The 22,863-nt window shown below is 31.2% G+C and overlaps 1 protein-coding gene across 11 annotated transcripts in view; it reads left to right on the top strand.

Moving 5' to 3' along the window:
• LOC124360589 (protein unc-80 homolog) overlaps positions 1 to 22,863 on the top strand; it is a 221,024-nt gene that overhangs the window by 110,938 nt on the left and 87,223 nt on the right. For 7 of the 11 annotated variants that reach the window (XM_046814324.1, XM_046814330.1, XM_046814326.1 and 4 more), the window contains 4 exons: positions 7,215 to 7,355; positions 11,566 to 11,670; positions 13,133 to 13,234; positions 15,699 to 15,812. The exons of the other annotated variants lie outside the window; for them this stretch is intronic. In XM_046814324.1, the coding sequence (XP_046670280.1) occupies positions 7,215 to 7,355; positions 11,566 to 11,670; positions 13,133 to 13,234; positions 15,699 to 15,812 (462 nt within the window). The remainder of the gene's footprint in view (positions 1 to 7,214; positions 7,356 to 11,565; positions 11,671 to 13,132; positions 13,235 to 15,698; positions 15,813 to 22,863) is intronic. 11 annotated transcript variants of the gene reach the window in all.

Here is a 22,863-nt window from a genome sequence, read left to right on the forward strand (position 1 = left end):
TGTATGTGTTTTTTAGAAAATAGTTTTTACCTATAAAATGGTTTAATATATCAAGTTGAAACTTTGCAAATTTGATGACCTTATTTGTGTACATTTTAGATAACAGTTTGAAAATAATAAATATTTATAGATGGGTGACAATTTCATATTTATAAAATTAAAGAACTAAATTTTATGGAATTATTATTTCATGAAATATTGAGTTATTAAGTATAAGACTAAATAAGATCCTAAAAGTGATTTCAAAATCACATTTTTATTAGTACAAAACACTTTTTTGAAAAGTGAGATATTTTATCATAACTATGTGTAATTGTTAATGAGTACAATATAACTTTGTATTTGAACTGTATAAATTCAAAAGTCCTACTTTTTTGCACTCAATTACAGTCAGAACAACAGTATAACACCGGGTAGTGGTATTAAATAAAAACTACCCCTCCACCTAAGAACTACTAGTCATAAAGGAAAATGTTATTGAGCATCTGAAAGCACTCTACTTTAGACCATTAAAAAGTAGTCCTGTATATTACAAGTAGTTAATTTAAATAGAAATAAGTCTTCAATAATGTAGTCTTTATAGGTGTAGTCTACAGAATGAGATATGTTTTTATTGTCTATTAGTTTGTATTATATAAATTGTTCTCGTACCCAGTTACAATAGAATTTAATTATTTAATTTAGCAAGAGGACACACCCATTGCTGCTGCTGCTTGTTGTGCGAAGATGGATTGAAGGATAGGAAAAAGTTGTTTTTAGGTTCTATCAACATTACAGGTGATAACTTTTTTAAGATTTTCAACATGATTAGTACAGTTTTATTGGGGCAACTGAGAACTAAATTTGGGATAGACTTTAATGGAAGAGTGGGGAAGGGTATCACTTTGAAGAATTTTCAAACGGAGGCAGACAAAGAATTTGATTGTTGACTTCAAGTGATCGAGCTGTAAATAGAAAAGAAATCCATTCTGTTCATAGATGCTCCCCCACTAAAGAAATATTGACAGTGACAACAACGGTTTTTGCTTCTGGTGCCCACTTTATACTAAGTATCGTTCTTTCTCTCAAAATCAAATATAAGTCTTTTTGACCCTGGTGCTACAGATTTCTTTTTGTGTAGATTTTATTTGATTTGTTGACATGTAAAATTAGTAACTGGTTACAGTAATAGTAAAATCGACTTAATTATGGCCGATTTTATTAATTAGCAGAGTGGAAACTAGCCCATGGCCGCAAGCATTTTTTGGCAATTTGGAGGACACAAGAGATGACAGGAGAGATTAAATTAAATTTTATGCTAACTTAAGTGAAAATTTAGTTATCTAGGGGTTTTTCTGATCTTTTAATCAAATACAGATCTATAATTTATTTTTTTTAATACAGTTTGGAATTTATTGCAGACATAGCCATTCATTTAATTAAAAACCAAGTCACCTTTAAGAGTCCTGATTTTGAGATCAGTGCTATGTGTTTATTGCCTTATTTCTCAGCTGTGTAAAGTGAAACAGAAGCCGCAATGCACTATTAGCGCTAGTGCTGGGAATGAGAAAACATTATATGATGCAAATAAAATAACCACTACTACAGTCTGACCTTTTTACAAAGAATTTCGGTGCAAACCAGAAGTTGCTATCTATTTGAAACATCCAAAAAAAACATCCATGTTCCATGATGGCAGCTGCTAAATGGTGGAATATACAATTTTCAGCTATTTATGAATGGGTTTTTACAAAACTTGGTTTGTGAAGGTTTTTTTGGGTGAAGAAAACCTGATACCAGTTTTATAAATTACCCACTTATTTCCAAGATGGCATTATCAAAAAAAGGGAGAAAGTGGTTGTTTGTTCGTCATTTTTCAGAGGATTTGAAAATAAAATTGTCATTGTGCTTCTTAAGGTCAAGAAGTACGAATTTAATATAGGTTTTCAAGAATACCTACACATGTCCAAGGTGGTGCACCCAGGAAGGCCGTTCCCCTACAGTTTTTGATATGCATATTTTTAATTCATCCCTCCAAATTTTATTGGAATAAAACTTGTAAAACTGAGTGAAAGATATTCAGTGAAGTTTCATATGTCTTTACTGTTTTGTCATGGTTATAATTTATAGTAGTATTGTTTGCAGTAATACACTAATGTTTCAATTTTTTTTTAAACTTCTATTTAGGATCTAAAAATAAAGTCATTACCTTCTCGTAGAGATAGCTTACTATGACTGAATGGAAAATATGAAATGTAAACATGTATTATTGATGAGAGGATCTTTTGTATGATAGATTGAAAGTTTCTATTAACTCACATTCTTGTCTGTCTATTAATACAGATATTTTATTGATTTTAGACTAACTTTACAAAGACTCAGAGTCTTATAATTTGGAATATAGCTTAGGACTGGTAAACATTCCTTTAATATGGTATTTGCTAATTTACATAATAAATACATGTATATGCATGGAATTGTGTCCTTAATACAGAGCAAGTATCTTCTATCACTTGAAAATCAATGGTTGTTTGTCACTAGATAATGGACTTTGTTTTATTTGCATGGTTTTACAGAGACAAGTGGAGACATTCGGTTTGTGTCTACACAGGAATGGTCCAATAAAAATATAATCCCTGCAAGACCTTACTTTGCCACCTCTCCCTAACCCGTCACCTACTTACATCTTCTATCGTTATGAACCGTCGTTTATGGTTGATTTTTTTACTGTATATATTGATTTATTTTTGTAATAAAATATCCGCTTTGCAAAGGCCACACCATCAAACTTCTAGCTAAAATGAATGTCTAACCTTAACATGTGCAATTTTATTTAACCGTATAATAAATAAAGCCAGATTTATATTGACTTCTGATTTTACTTCTACATATTTATATGATATTCAAAAACACGTTTATAACAAATAAAAATTGTCTATAGTGTATATTTTAATATTTATATAGATTCTGCACACTTCTCTAAATGGCACCCCATGTGGTGGCATGGGTTGCGCAGGCCTAGACCTTCCCTTCCCCCTTCGTGTTTACAAAAGAAGTACTATGTAATGTTATAATAAATATATGAATTGTAAAATGTAGGTTGCACCCTTTTTCATGTGTTTAAAATTAATCACTAAAAAGCCAAACTACGGGGTGAGTCTCTCCCACTAAATTGATGGTCAAAACAGATTTCTGTCTTTGTATAAATGATAACTTTTGAATGAGTTAGCTCAAAAAAGATTTATTTTTCTCATTCTTATAGGGGTGTAATTAGGTCTGAAACTCCAACTTTACTATATCTATATTTGAATTGAAAATTATTAACATTGGTCCATTGGGAGTCGTTCTTTTGCCCAGAATGTTGTCCACTGTGACTTGAACGTAAAATCTCCTACGCTAGCTTGAATGTATACCTTGTATACCTTCATTATAATGTTAAAATGAAATTAAGCAATGTGAAAAGATGAAAGTTTCAACTCGATGGGGGACCGTGTATATGAGTTAAACTGCAAACCTCTTAGAATTGTACTAATGATTACATCATCATAATTCACACAAGGTTTCACTTTTTACAATAATTGAGCAATAAAATTCACTATGAAAAACAAACACAATGTATTATACAGTTTTGTAGAATTATTGTGTGTAATGTGTTCACTCATCCTGTTATAGGAAGAACTAGTATACTTCTAGTTATTAAGGTCATGTGATAGGTGAGCAGTAGTGTCCAAAATATAAAAATTTGAATATTCGATACAAAAATCAATTATGTAGAGTTTTAACCTGTTGGGGAGTACTGACGGCTGTAACCGTCATCCTACCTAGTGTATACTAGAGTAAGCAAAATTATCCTTAATGAACTCCAGGGAGTAAAGAAAAAATTTTTGTTGTTTTCATTCAAAATGTATTGAAACCTTACAAAATATTATAATAATGCATTTTATGGATCTACAACTTGATAAATTCATACATTTTGTTTTTTTTAGAATTTTACAAACGTATGAGTGTTCAAAACACGGGTACACACAAAGTGCTACTTCACATTTTGTGCACTCATAAGCAGTTTTTTTCCTTTTACGCTCACCCCGTGTTGTATTTGAACACACAAAGCAGCGTTTTAGTTTCCTTCGGCCATTTTCCTTTACTGGTAGTGGGTGGGGGAAATGGCGACCTGACAAGCGTAGCGGCTCTGCCCAACAGACGCGTCACAACTGCGGCCTCTTCTCTTGGTGCAACATGTGCTTCCAGTATCTGTCTGATAACGTTAATTCGGAAGTCCATGACGTGAACCTTAGCATTTGGGTTTTTTGATTCCATGTATAGCCTATAAATGGACGTGGCGCGGGAAAATGACAGAACATTTGGCGGCAAATCTGTGATTATGTATTCCGTCACTAGGAGCCAGCACCGTACAGCAATAATTACTTTAAACATTTCACAGTCGAAATAGTATGTAAGAACGCCACTAGAGTGCATAAACAGTTGCAATATTGATTGTTTTAGCAACCCCGTCATGGACGGTCATAACCGTCAATACTCTTTTGGGATCAAACGGCTATAACTGTCTGTACTCTTTTGGAACAACTTTCAGCTACTCCTCAACAGGTTAAGTATAGGATACAAAAAATGGCTTTTTTTAAGGTTACATAATTTTATAGTTACGGTCTATCAAAAAATATATTCATGTACTTGTAAATACACAGTACCAAGATGTCCCAAATTGCCAACTTTATTCCTAAATTTATTGTTGCTGATACTGATATTTAGGTTCTTTTACAATATTTTATTAAATTAATAATTGGGAGGAAGGTTGGAAAAAGGTTGTGCACCAATCGGATCAGCACATTCTTCTTCCCTAATTTTCTCGAAAATAAAGGTGCTAACCTGATCAGACCGCAGTGTGTGTTGTTCAATTTTGCACCCTCTTTACTGCTAAAGATAATAAAGATATACAGAAGTACTTTGATTTTTCTATTTCAAGTGAATAGTATATCACTTATGGATCACATGGATTGTGCTGATGACGGATCTACCACAATTGAACGTCATTGATGGAAAATGTCTATTGTAAAGCTGACGATACGGAGTTGGATCCGGACTTTATCCAAAGTGGTCAATCCGCAACTCCTAGTGATGTGGAGAGTGATGATAGAATTGGAGATTTTTTAGGGATTATGAAAAATTCTAAATGTAGCAGTGTAAATAATAATGAAAACGGCAGTGTAAAAATTAGTGCTATGTACAAAAATGTAAGGACTGCAAAACTAGGGTCAGGTACATAGGTTTGAGTGAAAAATACAGTGTTTTACGATCTAAACCTACAAAGGCTAGTATGAAAGAAGAGAAACTGGACAAATGGCAGCCAAATTGAGTGTTAGCAAAAGTTCTATATTATCGTTGTTCCTAAACTAAAGACTTCAGAAAACAGGAATACCAATTGGTAATGACATTTATTCGTTACAACTTCAAAACACAACACAACATTACAAAATATTGCAATCACAAGAACTGCCAACACCCGCTCTGCTGTTCAACAATGCTCAGCTGTTTATACAAACTATTTCGATTCTGCCAACATACGCTCAGCTGTCTAACAATGCTCAGCTGTTTATACAAACTATTTCGATTCTGCCAACATACGCTCAGCTGTCTAACAATGCTCAGCTGTTTATACAAGCTATTTCGATTCTGCCAACATACGCTCAGCTGTCTAACAATGCTCAGCTGTTTATACAAGCTATTTCGATTCTGCCAACATACGCTCAGCTGTCCAACAATGCTCAGCTGTTCATACAAGCTATTTCGATTCTGCCAACATACGCTCAGTTGTCTAACAATGCTCAGCTGTTTATACAAACTATTTCGATTCTACCAACATACGCTCAGCTGTCTAACAATGCTCAGCTGTCTAACAATGCTCAGCTGTTTATACAAGCTATTTCGGTTCTGCCAACATACGCTCAGCTGTCTAACAATGCTCATCTGTTTATACAAGCTATTTCGATTCTGCCAACATACGCTCAGCTGTCTAACAATGCTCAGCTGTTTATACAAGCTATTTCGATTCTGCCAACATACGCTCAGCTGTCTAACAATGCTCAGCTGTTTATACAAGCTATTTCGATTCTGCCAACATACGCTCAGCTGTCTAACAATGCTCAGCTGTTTATATTATCCATTAAAACACTAATTTTGGGATGTTATCCTAATAATAACTTACCTACCTCAGTAGGTGAAGGTAAAAACAGACGTACCTAGTATAAGAAAAACTGGAATGTCATATTTGTGTTAAGAGTATTTTATTCAACTTATTCAAATAAAATTTAATTTTATCTTTATTTCATTTATTTTATACTTACATATATGTACAGTATAAATACAAATACAAATATGTAGTGTAAATACACTATTACTGCATTGTAATACACTGATTTTTTTCAGTTTTGTTTTATTATCTACATATCAAAATTCTTTATTTTGTTATATTAACATGAACTATATAAAAATGTGTTACAGACATGCCTACATTAATAATTCAAAACAAGTTTAAATATTGATAAAAATTGAATTTACTAAAAACATGCAGACGCGATTGTACCGCAAAAATTGGCACTATTTAACGGCAACATTTGAGCCTAGAAATAACTGTAAACTCAGTATTAATTGGTAACTGTATAGTCTTAAAATGTGCAATGCTGACCCAATTGGGTCAAAGTGGCAGTTAGTGTTAATTGAATTTAAAGAGAATAATTTTTAAATGTAATAGATTCACTACTTGCGTCATTAGCGGAACTAAATTAAAAATTTCTTTCTTTCTTAGAGTTCCATTCCTTCAAAATAAAGATGTAAAATACTTTTTAGGGAAGCCTACTTTAATACATCACTTTTATTGCCTTATATTTTTATAGTCATATTTTGAATTTGTTTCGTAAAAATCTTGGCTTTAAAATAATAGGCCATATTTAGTGTCCGGCACTAATTTTACCTTAGTTTAACCATAGTTTTATTTTATTATTTGCTTATTTCATTAAGTCTTAATGATATGACATTGAGGTATGGTTTCATTTAATATGTTTCTTTTCTTCCTCACAAATCAAGCTAATGATGGAGTGATGAATTACTTTCTGCTTAAAAAGTAAATTGAACCATTAAAAATCATTAAACTTTTCCCATACTTTTCAACACTACATGACATTGAGTGAGGGTAGCAGAGTGAGTGAGCACATGTTGTGTAGGTGTAGGCCTAGATGATGGCATGAGTGTTCACTCACTCCAAGTGCAGGTTCCCAGTGGCAACTTGTTACATCTACCCAACGAGAGGTATAGGACTAGGAGCGTCCTGATACCTAGGATGTCTCCACGACCGTCGGCTGCCGGTAACACCATACTACATTACACCACTTCACACCACAGTTCTGTTTAGTTAGTTATGACACTGGACATACCACTTAGTTGATCTTTTCACTTATGACTTTAGGCTAGAATTTTCTTTGAAACAATTCTAGCTCTTGTTTCCATGCCATACTATGTATCACAATTTTACTTGTAGTTCAGATTTAATTGTACACTGCTCAATAAACACACAAGATTCGTAAATTAAGGATTTTATTTTTTTTTTATTAAATTAATATGAGTAATAGTGTAAATATAGTTCTTTACAAAATAATGTTTCAGTAGTATAGATGTTCTGTGTCCTACTTCAGGTTTTGTAGTATCCAAATTTATTATTTCATCTTGTAGACTCTTGGAGCAATTGGAAAAATTTTTAAATATTACTAAATTTGAATTAAAACAATACTTTTCCAAATGGTTTATTTTTTGGACAAGGCCTTTCGAAATCAAAGGTTTCATCATCAGGTGCCAAAAAAATGTATTTGTAGAGTTGCCTGATGAGTCGCCTGAGGATGAAACCTTTGGTTTCAAAAGGCCTTGTCCGTATTAACATTTAGTAATATTTTATCTCGTGTTTATATATTTATTTCAACATACATATTAATGTACTACATATTAATACATACATGTATTAATTAATACATATTTCAGCATGTATATTAAAAATAAAATTACACTATCTCAAAATTAAAAAATGAGTTATATTTAATAGAGCTGTATTTGGAAAGAATAACAGTTCTAAGCTAATGTTAACTAAGGGAGACAGCTAAGAATTTAGATGATAATAAGCAACATATCAACTTTTTAAATCAGTTAAAACAATCTTATTTTTTGCAACAGCTGTAACATTTGTTTTTAGTATGGTGCGAAATTTTGCGTTTTTTGTTGTGCAATCTCTATGGATAGTTGCAGCTGTGTATTTTTCAGGGTTCTAGATATGTTTTGTATTTTGATTAAGTGTTGACTCAGAAAGTGATTAGATGTTAATAAAATCTGATGATCTTGGTTATAGCCAAGATCATCATCATCAATACTTCAAGGGCCAAATTACTGCGTTGAGTTTATGAGATTCGTATTCTGAGAAAGTAGATGAAGTACCTAACTCATGTACATCTTATCATTATGCCTTTATGGTGGGACAAATTTAAGCAATATATATATATATATATATATATATATATATATATATATATGTATATTTATATAAAATATACATATAATGAAATATATGTTAATAGTACCATTCATATTAAACTCACCAAAGGAAGAACTATTTTTTAATAGTTTTACATGATTTGGATATATATTGGAGAGCAAATATTTTTATACTTTTTTGCTAAGGATGTTAGTGAAATATTCTATAATGACAAAAACCATTTATCTAGAAATGTAATTGTCTTACTGTATACATGTAATACATGTAAGACACAAGGCTGACATTGCCAATGAATGGATATACACTATATTATCTGGAAAGGGTAGTACTGTGTATAACTAATTCTTTTTTTTAGTTCGGTTTAAATATGTCATCATTCAAAATGTAAGTTATCTGTGTAGGTTATTTTAGATGGAGCTATGTTTCCCTGAGGTGAGTGATGTGTTGCAGTTGGTAGGGGTGTAACATATCAGCAGGCAGGGAGCACATCTGTTTTCAGGAATTCTTGTTTGTACATAGGATCATTTTATAACGTTTAAGTTTACATTCAATAAGATCACCTTTTTTAAATATCATCTGTTCTTGAATAAATGAGGTATTGGTGAAAATAGTCACATATTAGTTATTGATGTTTTTGTTATTTATAATTCGTTTTAAGTAAATCTAATGCATTATAAATTTACTAATAATTACATAATATTCAATCATGTAACATGTCTTTCATTTAATGTATATTGATAACATTTATATATCCCTTCACATTTTCAATTAAATACTGTGAATACTTTTTAAAATATTTAAATGAATAAAGGGATTTGAAAAGTTTTTACAAGTTGTTCCAACAGGTTTAAACATGAATATTTTAAGAATGAAGCACAACTAGCAATCCACCCATGACCTCTGTGGCATGTTAGGTTGGTGTTTTGTGTTTGTTCACATCACCCTCAACAACTAAGCAGCATGGATCAATGTTGTTTATGGACTGAAGTGTGCTAAGTAGTTTGACTATATTAGAGAGAATGCTGTTAGTGGATGTGTGTTCATTTTGTTTGAAATTTGTGTGTAATAATATGTGTTATAAGCAAGTTTATATACATTAATTCTGTTGTTGTCTTAAACAGCTTTCTCGTTACTAAGTAAATAGAATTTCTCTATACACAACAGTGATTTAGGTTGTCGGAAAATAATAACTATGAATACATTATCAAACTGAAATAAGATAAACTAATGGATAGCTTTTGATTACTTATTAGTAATTACATTTATTTGTGCCTTAAGTGTATACAATTTATCAGCTTGAAAGATGTTGCCTGCTCACTCTAGTCTTACGAGGGTAGCAATCTCTTTGGTACATCAAACTTAACCTCCACTCAGTGAATATTCTTAAATTTGTTGAGCTAAAATTTTAAAAATTTTGTTTATTTTTAATAAAAATATTAGTTTTGTAATGTATAATTTATTTATTAAAATTACTCTAATTATACAAGGTTCTACAGTAGTAGCCTAGTGAAAAGTGTAGTACTGCTATTTTTATGGGTGTGAAAATGTAACAAATTTATAAGAATAGATATACAAAAATCATATGATCAAAATGACTCAGTGGCTGATTAAATATAACAATATTTGTTCATAATATAATAAATATTATATGTACTGTTGTTCAACTAAAAATGTCATCTAAGTTTCCCAGTTCACGCCACTCCAAAATATTGCCTACTTACACAATAAAATGCTTGAAATATTTTGGCATCGTTGTGGAGAGGCCAATTTTAAACTGAGACTGCTAATAAGTATTCATCTTCAGATTTAATGACTCATTCTACATGAAACAGATCATTTAATAGTAACACAAACACTATCATAGCCCCGCCGCATGGGAAAGGACAGACTGGTTGGTTCCCTTATCATCCATACAAGATTAGACAGCCAACAGTGATGTTTATAATATAATAGTTGCTTGAAGTCTGTCAGTTTTATACTTCCTATTTTCTTTTGTCTTGTTTTAATGCAACATCTTATTTTCTCTCCTCTTAAAAAATTACACTGACAGTATGTGGTTCATGTGTTGCTGCTATTTTTAAAGACCACCAGAATTCCCGGTTGACTTACATCACCAGAAATGATCATATATTTATAATCTTCAATGTTCGTGATTTCTCAGATTTTCCTATCAACATAGGCCGAAGCTAGTAATGTTGAGAGTGGAAATTTTTGAGTGTACGAAGCATTTTAACATGTAGGATCATATAAAATGTAGTGATTGTGACTCATTTTCTGTTTAGTATTAATCCTGGTGCTAAACTTACTACCAGTAGTGAATGTTTTTTGTAATAAGTACTTGAAATACAGACCATTTTCATCTCAATTATAGATTTATTCGGATCTTATCTCCACGAACCGCCCTTCTAATTTTGTCACAAAATGATTTGCTGCAGGAATATCTGTTTGTGTTTACAAAATATATACAAAATTTTATCCAAGTCTTTTCTTCCATTATGATAGCAACCACCACTGACTGTGCAAACTCTTCCTTCAAATATTGAGAGCTAAATCACTATAAAATAAGTCCTTAAATATGACTTCATCTTCTTATCTTATAAAAATAACATATACAAAGCACATTCAACCACCTTAATTATAATTTTCATAACATGTACTGCTTTGCTGAAACTTTATTATTCTGTATTTGAGTACAAATATCTTCAATTGACTTTTTATTACAATTTGAATTGTTATCAGAGCTGTATCTCACGTTCCGTTCATTAAATATAACACAATCATGAGCGGCCCATCTGCAAAAGTAATATGTGGGTGAAGTGTAAACAAAATACATGTCACTGAGTTTATTCCCAGCTGGTTAGTCCAAGACCACTGCATATTTATGTAAGTTTTAACAATAATCCAAAACATTACAATCTTGTCTCTGTATTTTAACTAAATTTAGACTGAGAGGTTTTCTTTTAATTTTTGTTAATTTTTTAGATTGTTGATTTTATTTATGATGTAAGTATCAAGTACATTACAGCTTTGTTGGGTAGATGCATTCAATATGAGAGGATCTGGAAGTGGAGAACAGTTAAGAACTAGGAGTGTTCTCATATCTCAGCCATCTCGACGTCTTTCCTCTATGACAGCTTTGTCTGGTAACAATCTATACATAGCACATGACACACCACCATATTTGCACAGTCGGTACCTACAGTGAGGTAGTTAGTAATATTTGCTTGAGTGTTTCATTGTTGTAATATTTAGTTTAATTGCAGACTGTACAATTTAAAATGTTAAATATATATTTTCCTGTACAGTAAAATTCACTTTTGCAATAATTTTTTTCCAAGTTTTAACAGTTTCTAAGGTTAGAAGTAGTTGTTACTACTGTATGATTGGTTTGTAGGATAAACATTAGTACAACCGTAAAGAGATTTAATTTTTTAAACTTGTAAAGAGATTTAATTTTTTAAACTTTACCAGTGAATGAGTTAATTGTTTTACATCTGTCGTATTGAAATAAACTACAATAGTGGTCTAGAGATAGAATTTAGTAATTTTGTGATCTTACAAGATATTTATTTTAATTGTAAACATAAAGCGGCAATCAATTAAAAGATATAACACAGTATATAAAAAACATATAAGAATGGAAATAAAAGTTTTTTATTTTCATAAATAAAACATTAATGAACCCTTTTTATTATATAACAATACATTTTGAAACAAAACTTTGTTTCAAAAGTTCTAATCACAAAGATTGCCACCACTCTGTCTGTTTTACGATAAATGTATTTATTGTGTATTGTAATTTGTTGCGCTTTAAATTCTATTTCTCTTATCTAGTGCTTGGATTTTATGATGCAATAAAAGTGGACATTGTTTTATTAAGTTTAGTATTGTGTTACATTTTTAGTAAATGTTTTTTTTTTTTGTGTAAGCGCATTTTTAGTGTAAGACCTTTTCAGTTTTAAGTTACTAGGAAAGTGTAGATCCACATTATCTGGTTTACTCTTTTAGTTATCAACATTGAAGTAAGTACTTTGTATAATTATTGGACATAGTGTTTATTTTTGTATACATCTTTTGACAGCTAGACATAGACATTAGCTTAAAAACTAATCAACCTGTCATACCCAGCATTTCACTAAAGAGTTCTGATGGAAAGAAATACATTCTAAGACTGTTGTACATCTTTAAGGATATTTAATACACATTATATTTCAAAAGTATTCAATATAAATCTGTATATAAATCATAAATAGTACTTGAAATTAAAACCATTGGGTTTTTTGTCAAATTTACAATTTGTGGTGGACAATTCCTTGTTACAATGGTAGAATTGGTGTTTGTAATATATAAAGTACTTTAAAATCCTCTGCAAGAATACCAGAATCTGCCTGCAACTTCAATTATAATTGCTTTTGTTTGTAGAGTTTTTTAATTAATGTGATTAGGATTTTTTTATAATATGAGTTTGTTTTTTTTTATTTATTGTAAATTCAGAGGAGATTTTAACAGGTTTATCTGAAGTGTGAAGCAAAGATATAGACACACATTATTCTCATTGTGTAAATGTATTTTGATGTGAGCCCTGATTGAATGTTTATGACTCAGACGCACTGAGTCTTCGATCTCTGAATGCTCCGTCAAGTCCTCAGTTACTTCAGCTACCAGGGAGGACTAGAAGTGTACGGTCCTCAGTCACAGGCATTACGGGTAACAGCACTGCTTCACTGTTTCTGCTCTACATACAGATCTACTGTAGGCCTATTGCATGATCTTACATGTCACTATCTATCATTCATGAAAATATAACAAGTACCGTAATCTGTTTATTTACAGCTCAGTGCTGAAGCTGAAGCAAAATATCTCTACTTCAACATATTTATATGTAGCTTTAATTAATATATTTTAGGATCTGTAAAATGTAGATAGAAAAAGTATCCCCTAGATATATAAATTAGATATCCTAATTAGTCCTTTTATGACTACGTAATATGATAATGGGAAAGTTTAATTACCTTTTAGGTTAATTCATACATCTATCAACTTTGTCATTTATGATTACTACATAGTACACAATTGTGTAGGGTTACATTTGATTTATTTCAGTAAATTCCTGGTTAACAGGTGTGTTGATTTCTGTATTTTTATTTAAATAAACAATTAATATGACTTCTAAAATCCTGTTTCATAAAAATTTTTTGGATTTCACTTTTAATTCCAGCACACATAATACTACGTTGTTAAATCAATAACTGTAGTACATATAACAATAACATAACCAAGATTAAATCTTGTTTAATCCTTAAACTTAAAAATACTCTATTATATAAACTTTCAATGTTTAAACTGTTTGAAGTATTGCATGACTGTTTGTTATCCTTCATTGACCAGCTTTTTTTAATTTAACATTGCATGCTGTATAAGATCCTAGCGTAGCTTTATTTGATTAATAAATTACACTACCACTAATGATTTAGTTGTAATTCTCTTGAATGATGTATGATTCTCTTTGTATACGACTGTCATTGTCATTATCATTCTACTTGTCTCTTATTAAGTATTAAGATTCAAGTTACATTATGCATGCCATTGGAAAATGCATTAAAGAAGTGCGGTTACTAAAACGTATCTAGTAAAAACTTTTTTACTTTATGTCTTCAAAATATTCCATTTCTAACACTCTAATCAATCTAGAAGTAAATCATTAGCAACAACCCCCGGCATCATTATCATCAAAGTTGTCAGCTCTTCATGAAATATTATTGTAGAAATATAATCAGAACAAAAGAATAGTGTAGTATTTTCTATTATTCAATGAAAGAAAAGTCACAATTATCCAATAATTGTATTTTTATACACGAGGCCTTTCAGAAAATAGTGTATTCCAATAAGAAGAGCTCCTCCTCCTTCAATGAAATTAGTGTAGTAGTTTATGTTTGATAAACATATGGAACCATGGAAAACTGTTTCAATAAAATCACCTTGAAAATAACAAGTGCAAACTCTTTGTTCAACTTGTTTAGTAACAGTAAAATGCAATGTAAGCACATGTAATAACACACAAAACAAAGTGCTGTGACTCACTGAAGGTGGAGCACAGAGAATTCCTGGTGACAGTTTAGGAAGGGTGCTCCCTCCACCCTCATATTCAGTCTGAGATGGTTGGTCATATAACAATCGACCAGCGAAGGGAGGTCAGACACTTTTCTTCTAAATTCTGTTAATTGACAGCAAACCAAATACAACAGTGAAGTTGAACAACAATGTTGATTCAAAATCTAGAAATCTGTGTCTTAATAGTGGGTCTGCAGGTTTTTCAATAAATATTCTCATCAGAAACTTTACAGATCCTTGGTTTGAAATCAGAGTATTACACTGTTATTAGAAACAGGGATTGGTCTCATACTAGCAATCAAAGCAGTGCATCAGAAATGTCTTTTGTGAATGGTGTGGATGTTTTTGGAGCTGCAAAAGGAACTTCATATTTCTGCCCTTTAATCTTATCTTATTGAGGGAGGCTTGTTATTCTTCTATGGAATTCTGTATGGTCAGCATAAAATATAAATTCAAGAGTTTTAATATATACATTTTTATGATGACTCGTTTGTTTTTCATTTCAAAATGTGTAACCTATTGACCAAATGGCAATGGAAGACAGATAGGGATTTTAAAATGAAAACTTTGGAAATTTCATAAATGACATGTGAGGTATTACTTGCTCTCAGTTTGTTTTAAAGCCTTGTTTTTAAGTGGTCTTCTATGCTTGATCCACAAGGTTCTTTTAAATGTTTAATTCTTCAAGAGATCTACTGGCACAGTACCATTAATCAGTAGGTGGATTAGAGAGTTGTTACGATGAGTAGAGGCCTAACTTAATAAACATTGTATCTTACATATTTCAGTTTTATTTAACACAATATTTATGTAATATTTTTATATTTCAATATTCAATTATTCAATACATCATTGTTATAATAATTTAATTTGTTTAATATAAAACAAGATTAAAAAATATAGTATTTTTATTTTATTCTAAAATTTGTGATATCAGTCTTCGTACATTAACAAATAAAGGTTTTTGGAATACTTTTTTATGACAAAGGCATATTCCTTCCATAATTATTTTATTAAACTACAGTCTTACAAAGATGTGTATATTATTTGTTTGGACTAGCGGCATTGAGCTTACGGTCCTTGCAAGGTTCATCTAGTCTTCATGTACCTGGAGAGCGGGTTCGGACTGGCAGTATACTTATACCTTGCCTGTCACCGCGGTCGTCCACTGCTGGTAACTGCCAGTCACTACCACTACACCACATTCACACTACACACGCACAGCACTTCTGGCACATGTGTTCTATTCCAATAGAGATCAAAGATGTTAGCTCATCAGTAAATTGTATAAATGTGTTACAGTGCATTCTAAACTGTAGAAAATGTTTGGTAATTGTTTATGTAGTACAATATAATTAGACAAAAAGCAGCCCTGGCCTGAACAAAGTTATAAACAATATGAAAGTCGATAGAAACGTTTGAACAATGTTCTGATTAACTTGAGCAACAGTTGGGTTTTTATATAAAAACTGTTCCCATCTCGAACTTAAGTTATTTTTAGATATTTTGTGCTGTGGTCCAAACACCATTGTTATTGTATAAAATAAATCTATCCTTTTGGATTCTATAAGATGGCAACTGATGAATTTAGGATGGTGTTAGAAAACTTTGTTTATTTTATAAATTTATAAGGGGAAACATCATTCTAGTGGAAATTGGATGTAAAGTTATGGGGAAGAGAAACTTCTCCTATAAAAGTGTGACATGGCAGGTTCTGACCTTTCTTACAGGAGGCATGTTTATATAAAACAATGAGTTCAAACTAACAATCCTTTCCCGTTATCCACAATCAAATTCACTGTCTTGATTTCACAGTTGTATGTTTCATCGTAGCTAACACTGCAATAGGATTAACGTAAGATTTGCCCTATTCTTATCTAAAAGTGTCAATATCAAGAATACTATATAAAAAATAAATCTGAACCAAGTGTTCTGTTAAATTCAGTGTGTAATATATAGTGAAGAGGAATTTGCTCAATATTTAACATATAAGTTAGCAGGAACACTATTGGCATTTTTCAATCCTTCTTTACTTCATAAACACAAGAAGTCTATGCTTATTATTTTCATTGAAAAATGTCACCATGCAATAGTGTTCTAGCATCACAATTTTTCATTCTATGCAATTGACAAAAGGATTGTTTGGATCTGCTTGTCTACCTTCTTACAGATTAAGGAATCAGAACATCAAATACACTTAATGTAAGGGCAACAGTATTGTTTATTTCTACAGTTGTCCTAACACCAAATACAACTAACATATAAGAAGACTCAAAATCTTTATTTGCCATTAAATAACAATCTCAGTTATAATAGACTTTATAATTAAAACATTTTATGTAAAAGTCTTAATTAGTTTGTATTAAAATTATACCTAATTATATATAAATACTCACAGACACATCTGTCATGTTACTCACCAACAGAGTAAAAAGCATTAGATTTGAGCCAAGCTAAAAATGCTTAGTTTAAATCTATTAACTGATGAGTCTGGGAGAAGTGGAAAAGCAGAGGCAAACAGAATATTGGTATTAAATACTCGTACTTTGCCAATGATAGCAAACTTTATTTCCATCCCCAGCATTGAGGAAGAGATATTAAATACGTGTGGAAAAGGCCTAGAATCTGAAAAATATCTTGTCAATAATCTTCTGCAATAGTAAATTTGGATGGTAGTGCAACTGAAAATTAAATCAAGGTGGTCTAAATTGCACTGAAACATTTAGTACTATACTTCACTAATCACAGATGTTCAAGGTTTTGTAATATTTTCATTTCAATTCAGATAATTATTTTGTATTATTTATAATTTTAGAATGGGGGAAAATATGATATAGAATAGCAACATATCCTTCATTCTGATTTTAACATTATTGATATGAATTTTATATTTTTTACGAGGTAATAGTACATCAGACCCTGAATACAGGACAGTAATAATACGAGTATGATATGATCCTGATTTGCTTTTTAGGACCAATATGAATTCAATCATAGGCCCATATCATTAATGCCAACCATGTAATTTGCAAGAAAAGTTTTTGTTACTTCAAAGTGAAAACGTTTTGTTATTATATAATATTTAATGAAAAAGTATGATAGTTATGTGTAAAACAAAAGGCCCACCTAAATTCAACAAAAAGAAAGAAAATATAATTTTATGCTAATTTTGCACATTTTTACTGTAAATATACAATCAAAATGATATTTGACTGTATATTGACAGTAAAAGTGATTTTGTCTAATTTAATATGAAAATTATTTGCTCTGAATTAATTTTAATCAATACTCAAGAATCAGTTGTTTTCCTAGTAGAGCAAAACTGTCAATTTGAGACAAACCCTAAGTTGCAATGATTTACACTCTGATATTAGAAAATATGAAACATTTCAAGATTTTTTCCTCCAAGAGAGCAATAACAAGACGACAATCATTATATTATTTAGGACAATTTTACTAATTCTCAAATTGTTTGTAGTTTTATCCAGGCCAAACCGCAATTGAACTGTACTAATAGTTTTGTTTTAAAGTTAACACAAATACTTAGTACATTACATAGTTCTCCCAGTTGTATGGACAATTCTGTAACTGCAAATGTATTCAAGATGGTGTGAATTGTACTGCAATATGTGGTACCTACTATGGTAGTCATTACAGAAATTATGAGCAGGTACATACATGAAAGGGCAACAACCTAGTCTGTGCTTCCAAAATTCAGTATCTTAGAGACTTGGAACATTGTATATCACTATGATCAATCTTTTATTAGAAACATATTTATAAGAAATTTCTATTCAATTGTTTAAAAGGATACATCCTCATGGCAGAGAGCTTGATGAGCAGGTTCATTATTTAATTTGTTAAAGCCCATTTTTGACGTAACTACCAGATTTAAGTATTGTTGGAAATATCAGTTTCTACATTTTCTTTAATACACAGTTTGCTTCTTCTCTGTCATTTATCAAACGTGATTTTATAAACTGTAAAACTGTTTGTTTTTTTGCTTATTGGCTTAATCATTTTGGATTAAATTCAATGTGTGTTTTTACTATTAGTGGCATAGTTAAATTCAATATAATCCTAGAATATTTGTGATTAATAAACTGTTACAGTTATGTTTTTGTACAACAATTGCTATTAAATTAGAAATTTTAAGATATTATAATAAACCTTAGGTTATTTGGAGATAGTATAGGCCTACAATTTGACATCAATTAGCTATCTCCCATTTTAATTTATCCATCAGTAATACATTTCGAAGGCATGATCCTCCCCTTTTGTATATTTGAAAAACCACTCTCTTTTATCCTGAAAAGTTAATAAATAAGCATAAAAGTATACAGTATTGTTTATAGTATTGTACTTATTGGGATGGAAAAAAATGTTTAAAAGCTTCTATATCTTCAGGAAGCATAAACAAGGATATAAAAAGAACAATAAACACAATATATTTATGGTATATATATACAGGGTGATTCGGTTAGTGTTACCGGCACTTTCTGAGCTGATTGTACTATAAAAAATAAAGAAAAAAGTTCATATAAACATGGGTCCGGAAATGCTTCCTTACTGGGTTATGGCCAATTGAAGATTTCACCAAAAATTGTGTGCAGGAGGTCAAATGATGATTTGCCGTGTGTTTATGAAGAGATATTTATAGGCGAATGCAACTTTTTCTAACGGATTTTTAGATGAGAAATTGAATAAAGTTCATCTCATAGCTGTATCTCATTTAGTTTTTTTGTTATACTACAAAAAACAGAAATAAAATAATTTTGAAAACACTTTTTTAAGGTTTAACGGACAATTATTTTATTAAATAGGCATTGAAGACCCACATTTTTACAAAGAAACTTGCAGAAAATTTAATTCTGAATAAAATTATGTGCCACACGGCTATTAACAGCGAAGTATTAGTTTCTGGAATTTAATTTTACAACAAACATTCTACCAAGCAAGAAATTCCAAAGCAAAGGAAAACCGCATTTTAATGACATAGAGTAGCCTACACATAAGATTTATTAGGATGCAATTTAAATTAAGTTTTAAATAAATTATTGTTTTTCATCTAAAGCTTATAATACTACGTACCACTTTCATAACAGGTGTTCAAAAATCAGTCCTTGTACTTCAATACACTTAGCAGCTCGCTTTCTGATTGATCGAGTTATCCTCCGCAACGCTGCACGATTGTTTTTGATTTGTGCGACGGCATCTTCAATTCGATTTATTAACTCTTCACGTGTATTTACTTTTTCCTGGTACACCAGGTTCTTCATCCAACCCCATATACAGAAATCTAATGGAGTTAGATCTGGTGATCTTGGTGGCCAAGTGTGTGGTCCACCGCGACCAATCCATCGCCCGGGAAACTGCTCGTTTAAGTGCATTGTTACATTATGGGAAAAGTGGGCAGGGGCACCATCATGTTGATAAATAATATTGCACCTTACTGCTAATGGAACATCTTCTAATAATAGTGGTAGTTGTTCTGTAAGGAATTCTAGGTACATGCGGGAATTTAGATGTCCTCGGAGAATGAATGGTCCTATTAATCGATCATGAATGAGTCCACACCATACATTTACACTAAATCTGTGTTGAAAGTTGCGCACGATTGTACTATGTGGATTTCCCTCTGCCCAAGTGTGTTCATTGTGAAGGTTGTTGACGCCATCTCGGGTAAATTGAGCTTCATCAGTGAATAAAATGGTTCTATGATGTTGACGGTTTCTAATTAACCAGTTGCAAAATTCCAATCGAAGAGGAGGATCTGTTGGTTGAATACTTTGAACTTGTTGTTTATGGTAAGGGAACATGCTATTTTTGCGCAAAGTTCTCCATACTTCAGACTGAGACACTGCGAATCGCCTAGAAAGACGCCGTGTACTGACACCAGGACTGCGTTCAGTAGCCATGATTATAGCCTCTTCCATATCTACATTATTCTGGGCAGGGCGATCCCGATAATTATTAATACTAGGAAGTTTACCTGTTACTCTTAGGGTACGAAATGATCCACTGATCGTTTTTGGGTTTGGAACTCTGCGATTAGGAAATCGTCTTCGGTATTCTGCAGTAGCAGCGGTTGCATTTCCGTCACAAACGCCTAAGACAAATACCATGTCGGCATATTCTTCCGTTGTAAATAACAAAGGCATTGCAATTGTGATAGTAAGTTACTTTAAAATACACTTCACTAACAAACGAGTAGTAAATTAATTGTATTAAATTGCACTCATTAAACTAGTACAGAATTGGTAACAAATAATTTGGATTCCTCAATAAATTGCAGTGTATTGTTGAACAGCTGATTTGTGATACCAACTTATAAAAACATAATTTACCTTCTGTAAAGCTAACGTGACAAAGATATGTAGGTACATGATGTAACCATTTGGATAGTCCTAAAAAGTAATAGTATTATGGTTTTTTAGTTGAGCATTAATCTATTAAAATCGTATTTACAATTGTATGCTAATCAATTATTTGTGTACCTTATATCATTTACGGTGTTTATTTACTAAATACGTATTTCTTGCTTGGTAGAATGTTTGTTGTAAAATTAAATTCCAGAAACTAATACTTCGCTGTTAATAGCCGTGTGGCACATAATTTTATTCAGAATTAAATTTTCTGCAAGTTTCTTTGTAAAAATTTGGGTCTTCAATGCCTATTTAACAAAATAATTGTCCGTTAAACCTTAAAAAAGTGTTTTCAAAATTATTTTATTTCTGTTTTTTGTAGTATAACAAAAAAACTAAATGAGATACAGCTATGAGATGAACTTTATTCAATTTCTCATCTAAAAATCCGTTAGAAAAAGTTGCATTCGCCTATAAATATCTCTTCATAAACACGCGGCAAATCATCATTTGACCTCCTGCACACAATTTTTGGTGAAATCTTCAATTGGCCATAACCCAGTAAGGAAGTATTTCCGGACCCATGTTTATATGAACTTTTTTCTTTATTTTTTATAGTACAATCAGCTCAGAAAGTGCCGGTAACACTAACCGAATCACCCTGTATATATATATATATATATATATATATATATATCTTTTTCTTGTATATATATATATATATATATGTATATATATATATATATCGTATCATAAATTATTTATAAATATCTACATCAGTCATAGTGACGTAATGTACAAATGATGCATACAGGTATTTCTGTACATCTCAGTGTCATAGAGGTTTAAAAAAAACCTTTACTAGATGCTCAAAAATGGTATGCCACTATAAAAAGAATTACTGTCAAGTTGAGGGTGAAGTACATATTAAATAAATATTATTCTTATTAATATTGTCCGATTTCAATGTCTTTTATTATTATTACGGTTTCAAACCAATCTGCTTGCTTTTTGTCGATTACCTTTGGGATGACAATGTAATCTGTACCTAGTTGGTGTTTTGTTTAGTTATACTAGATTGTTTGTATGCATTTTGGTTTTTGCATCTTGAAATATCTGTAGATTCTTCTGTGACTTGTATTAGGGTATTTAGAAGGAATGAGATTATGTAAGTACTTGAAATAAGGTTCACTTCGAAGTACAGTACAAGGTAGTTAGCATTCTGTGCAAATAAACATTTTCTTATTCCACTAATATTTGTATGTTTCAGTTGTTTTGTCATCTTAATAAGACCTTCACGTTTTTATACACTTTGAACACTTTCCCCAACCACTCACCTTGAGGAGCTAAAGAACTTACTAAAGAACTGCTAAAGAACTAAACAGTCATCTTGATCTGCTTTAACATCACTCTCTGCTTTGTGTTGCCATCAAACGGCACATCATTGAACTTATTATAAAATAATAAATTCATAGTAATAGTGTCCTTGTTCATGTCTGAGTTTTTGCATAATCCTTAGTGTCTGGTTTTTGTTAAGGAGTAACATAAGACATGTGCTGAACTTCACTTCATTGATAGTATAGATAGTGCAATATTCCTCTCTTAAAAGCAAATAGTTTTTTAGTACCAACAGAAAAAAGGAGTAGAGTTACTGTAAGGGTAAATGTCTCTCTCATTTAATTCATATGTATGTATTATATAAATTAAGGTTAGCATACAATCATAATTGTCATATTTTCAGTGCATAAACAGTGTTATTTTGATATGAAAATGCAAGTTATTGTTTCACTTACGCACCTGGTAATTTCAGTGATTTTAGCGGAGTTGTTAAAATTAGAAGAATGTGAATACAGTAATATT

Source organism: Homalodisca vitripennis, chromosome 4 (genome assembly GCF_021130785.1).
Source record: "Homalodisca vitripennis isolate AUS2020 chromosome 4, UT_GWSS_2.1, whole genome shotgun sequence".
NCBI lineage: Eukaryota > Metazoa > Arthropoda > Insecta > Hemiptera > Cicadellidae > Homalodisca > Homalodisca vitripennis.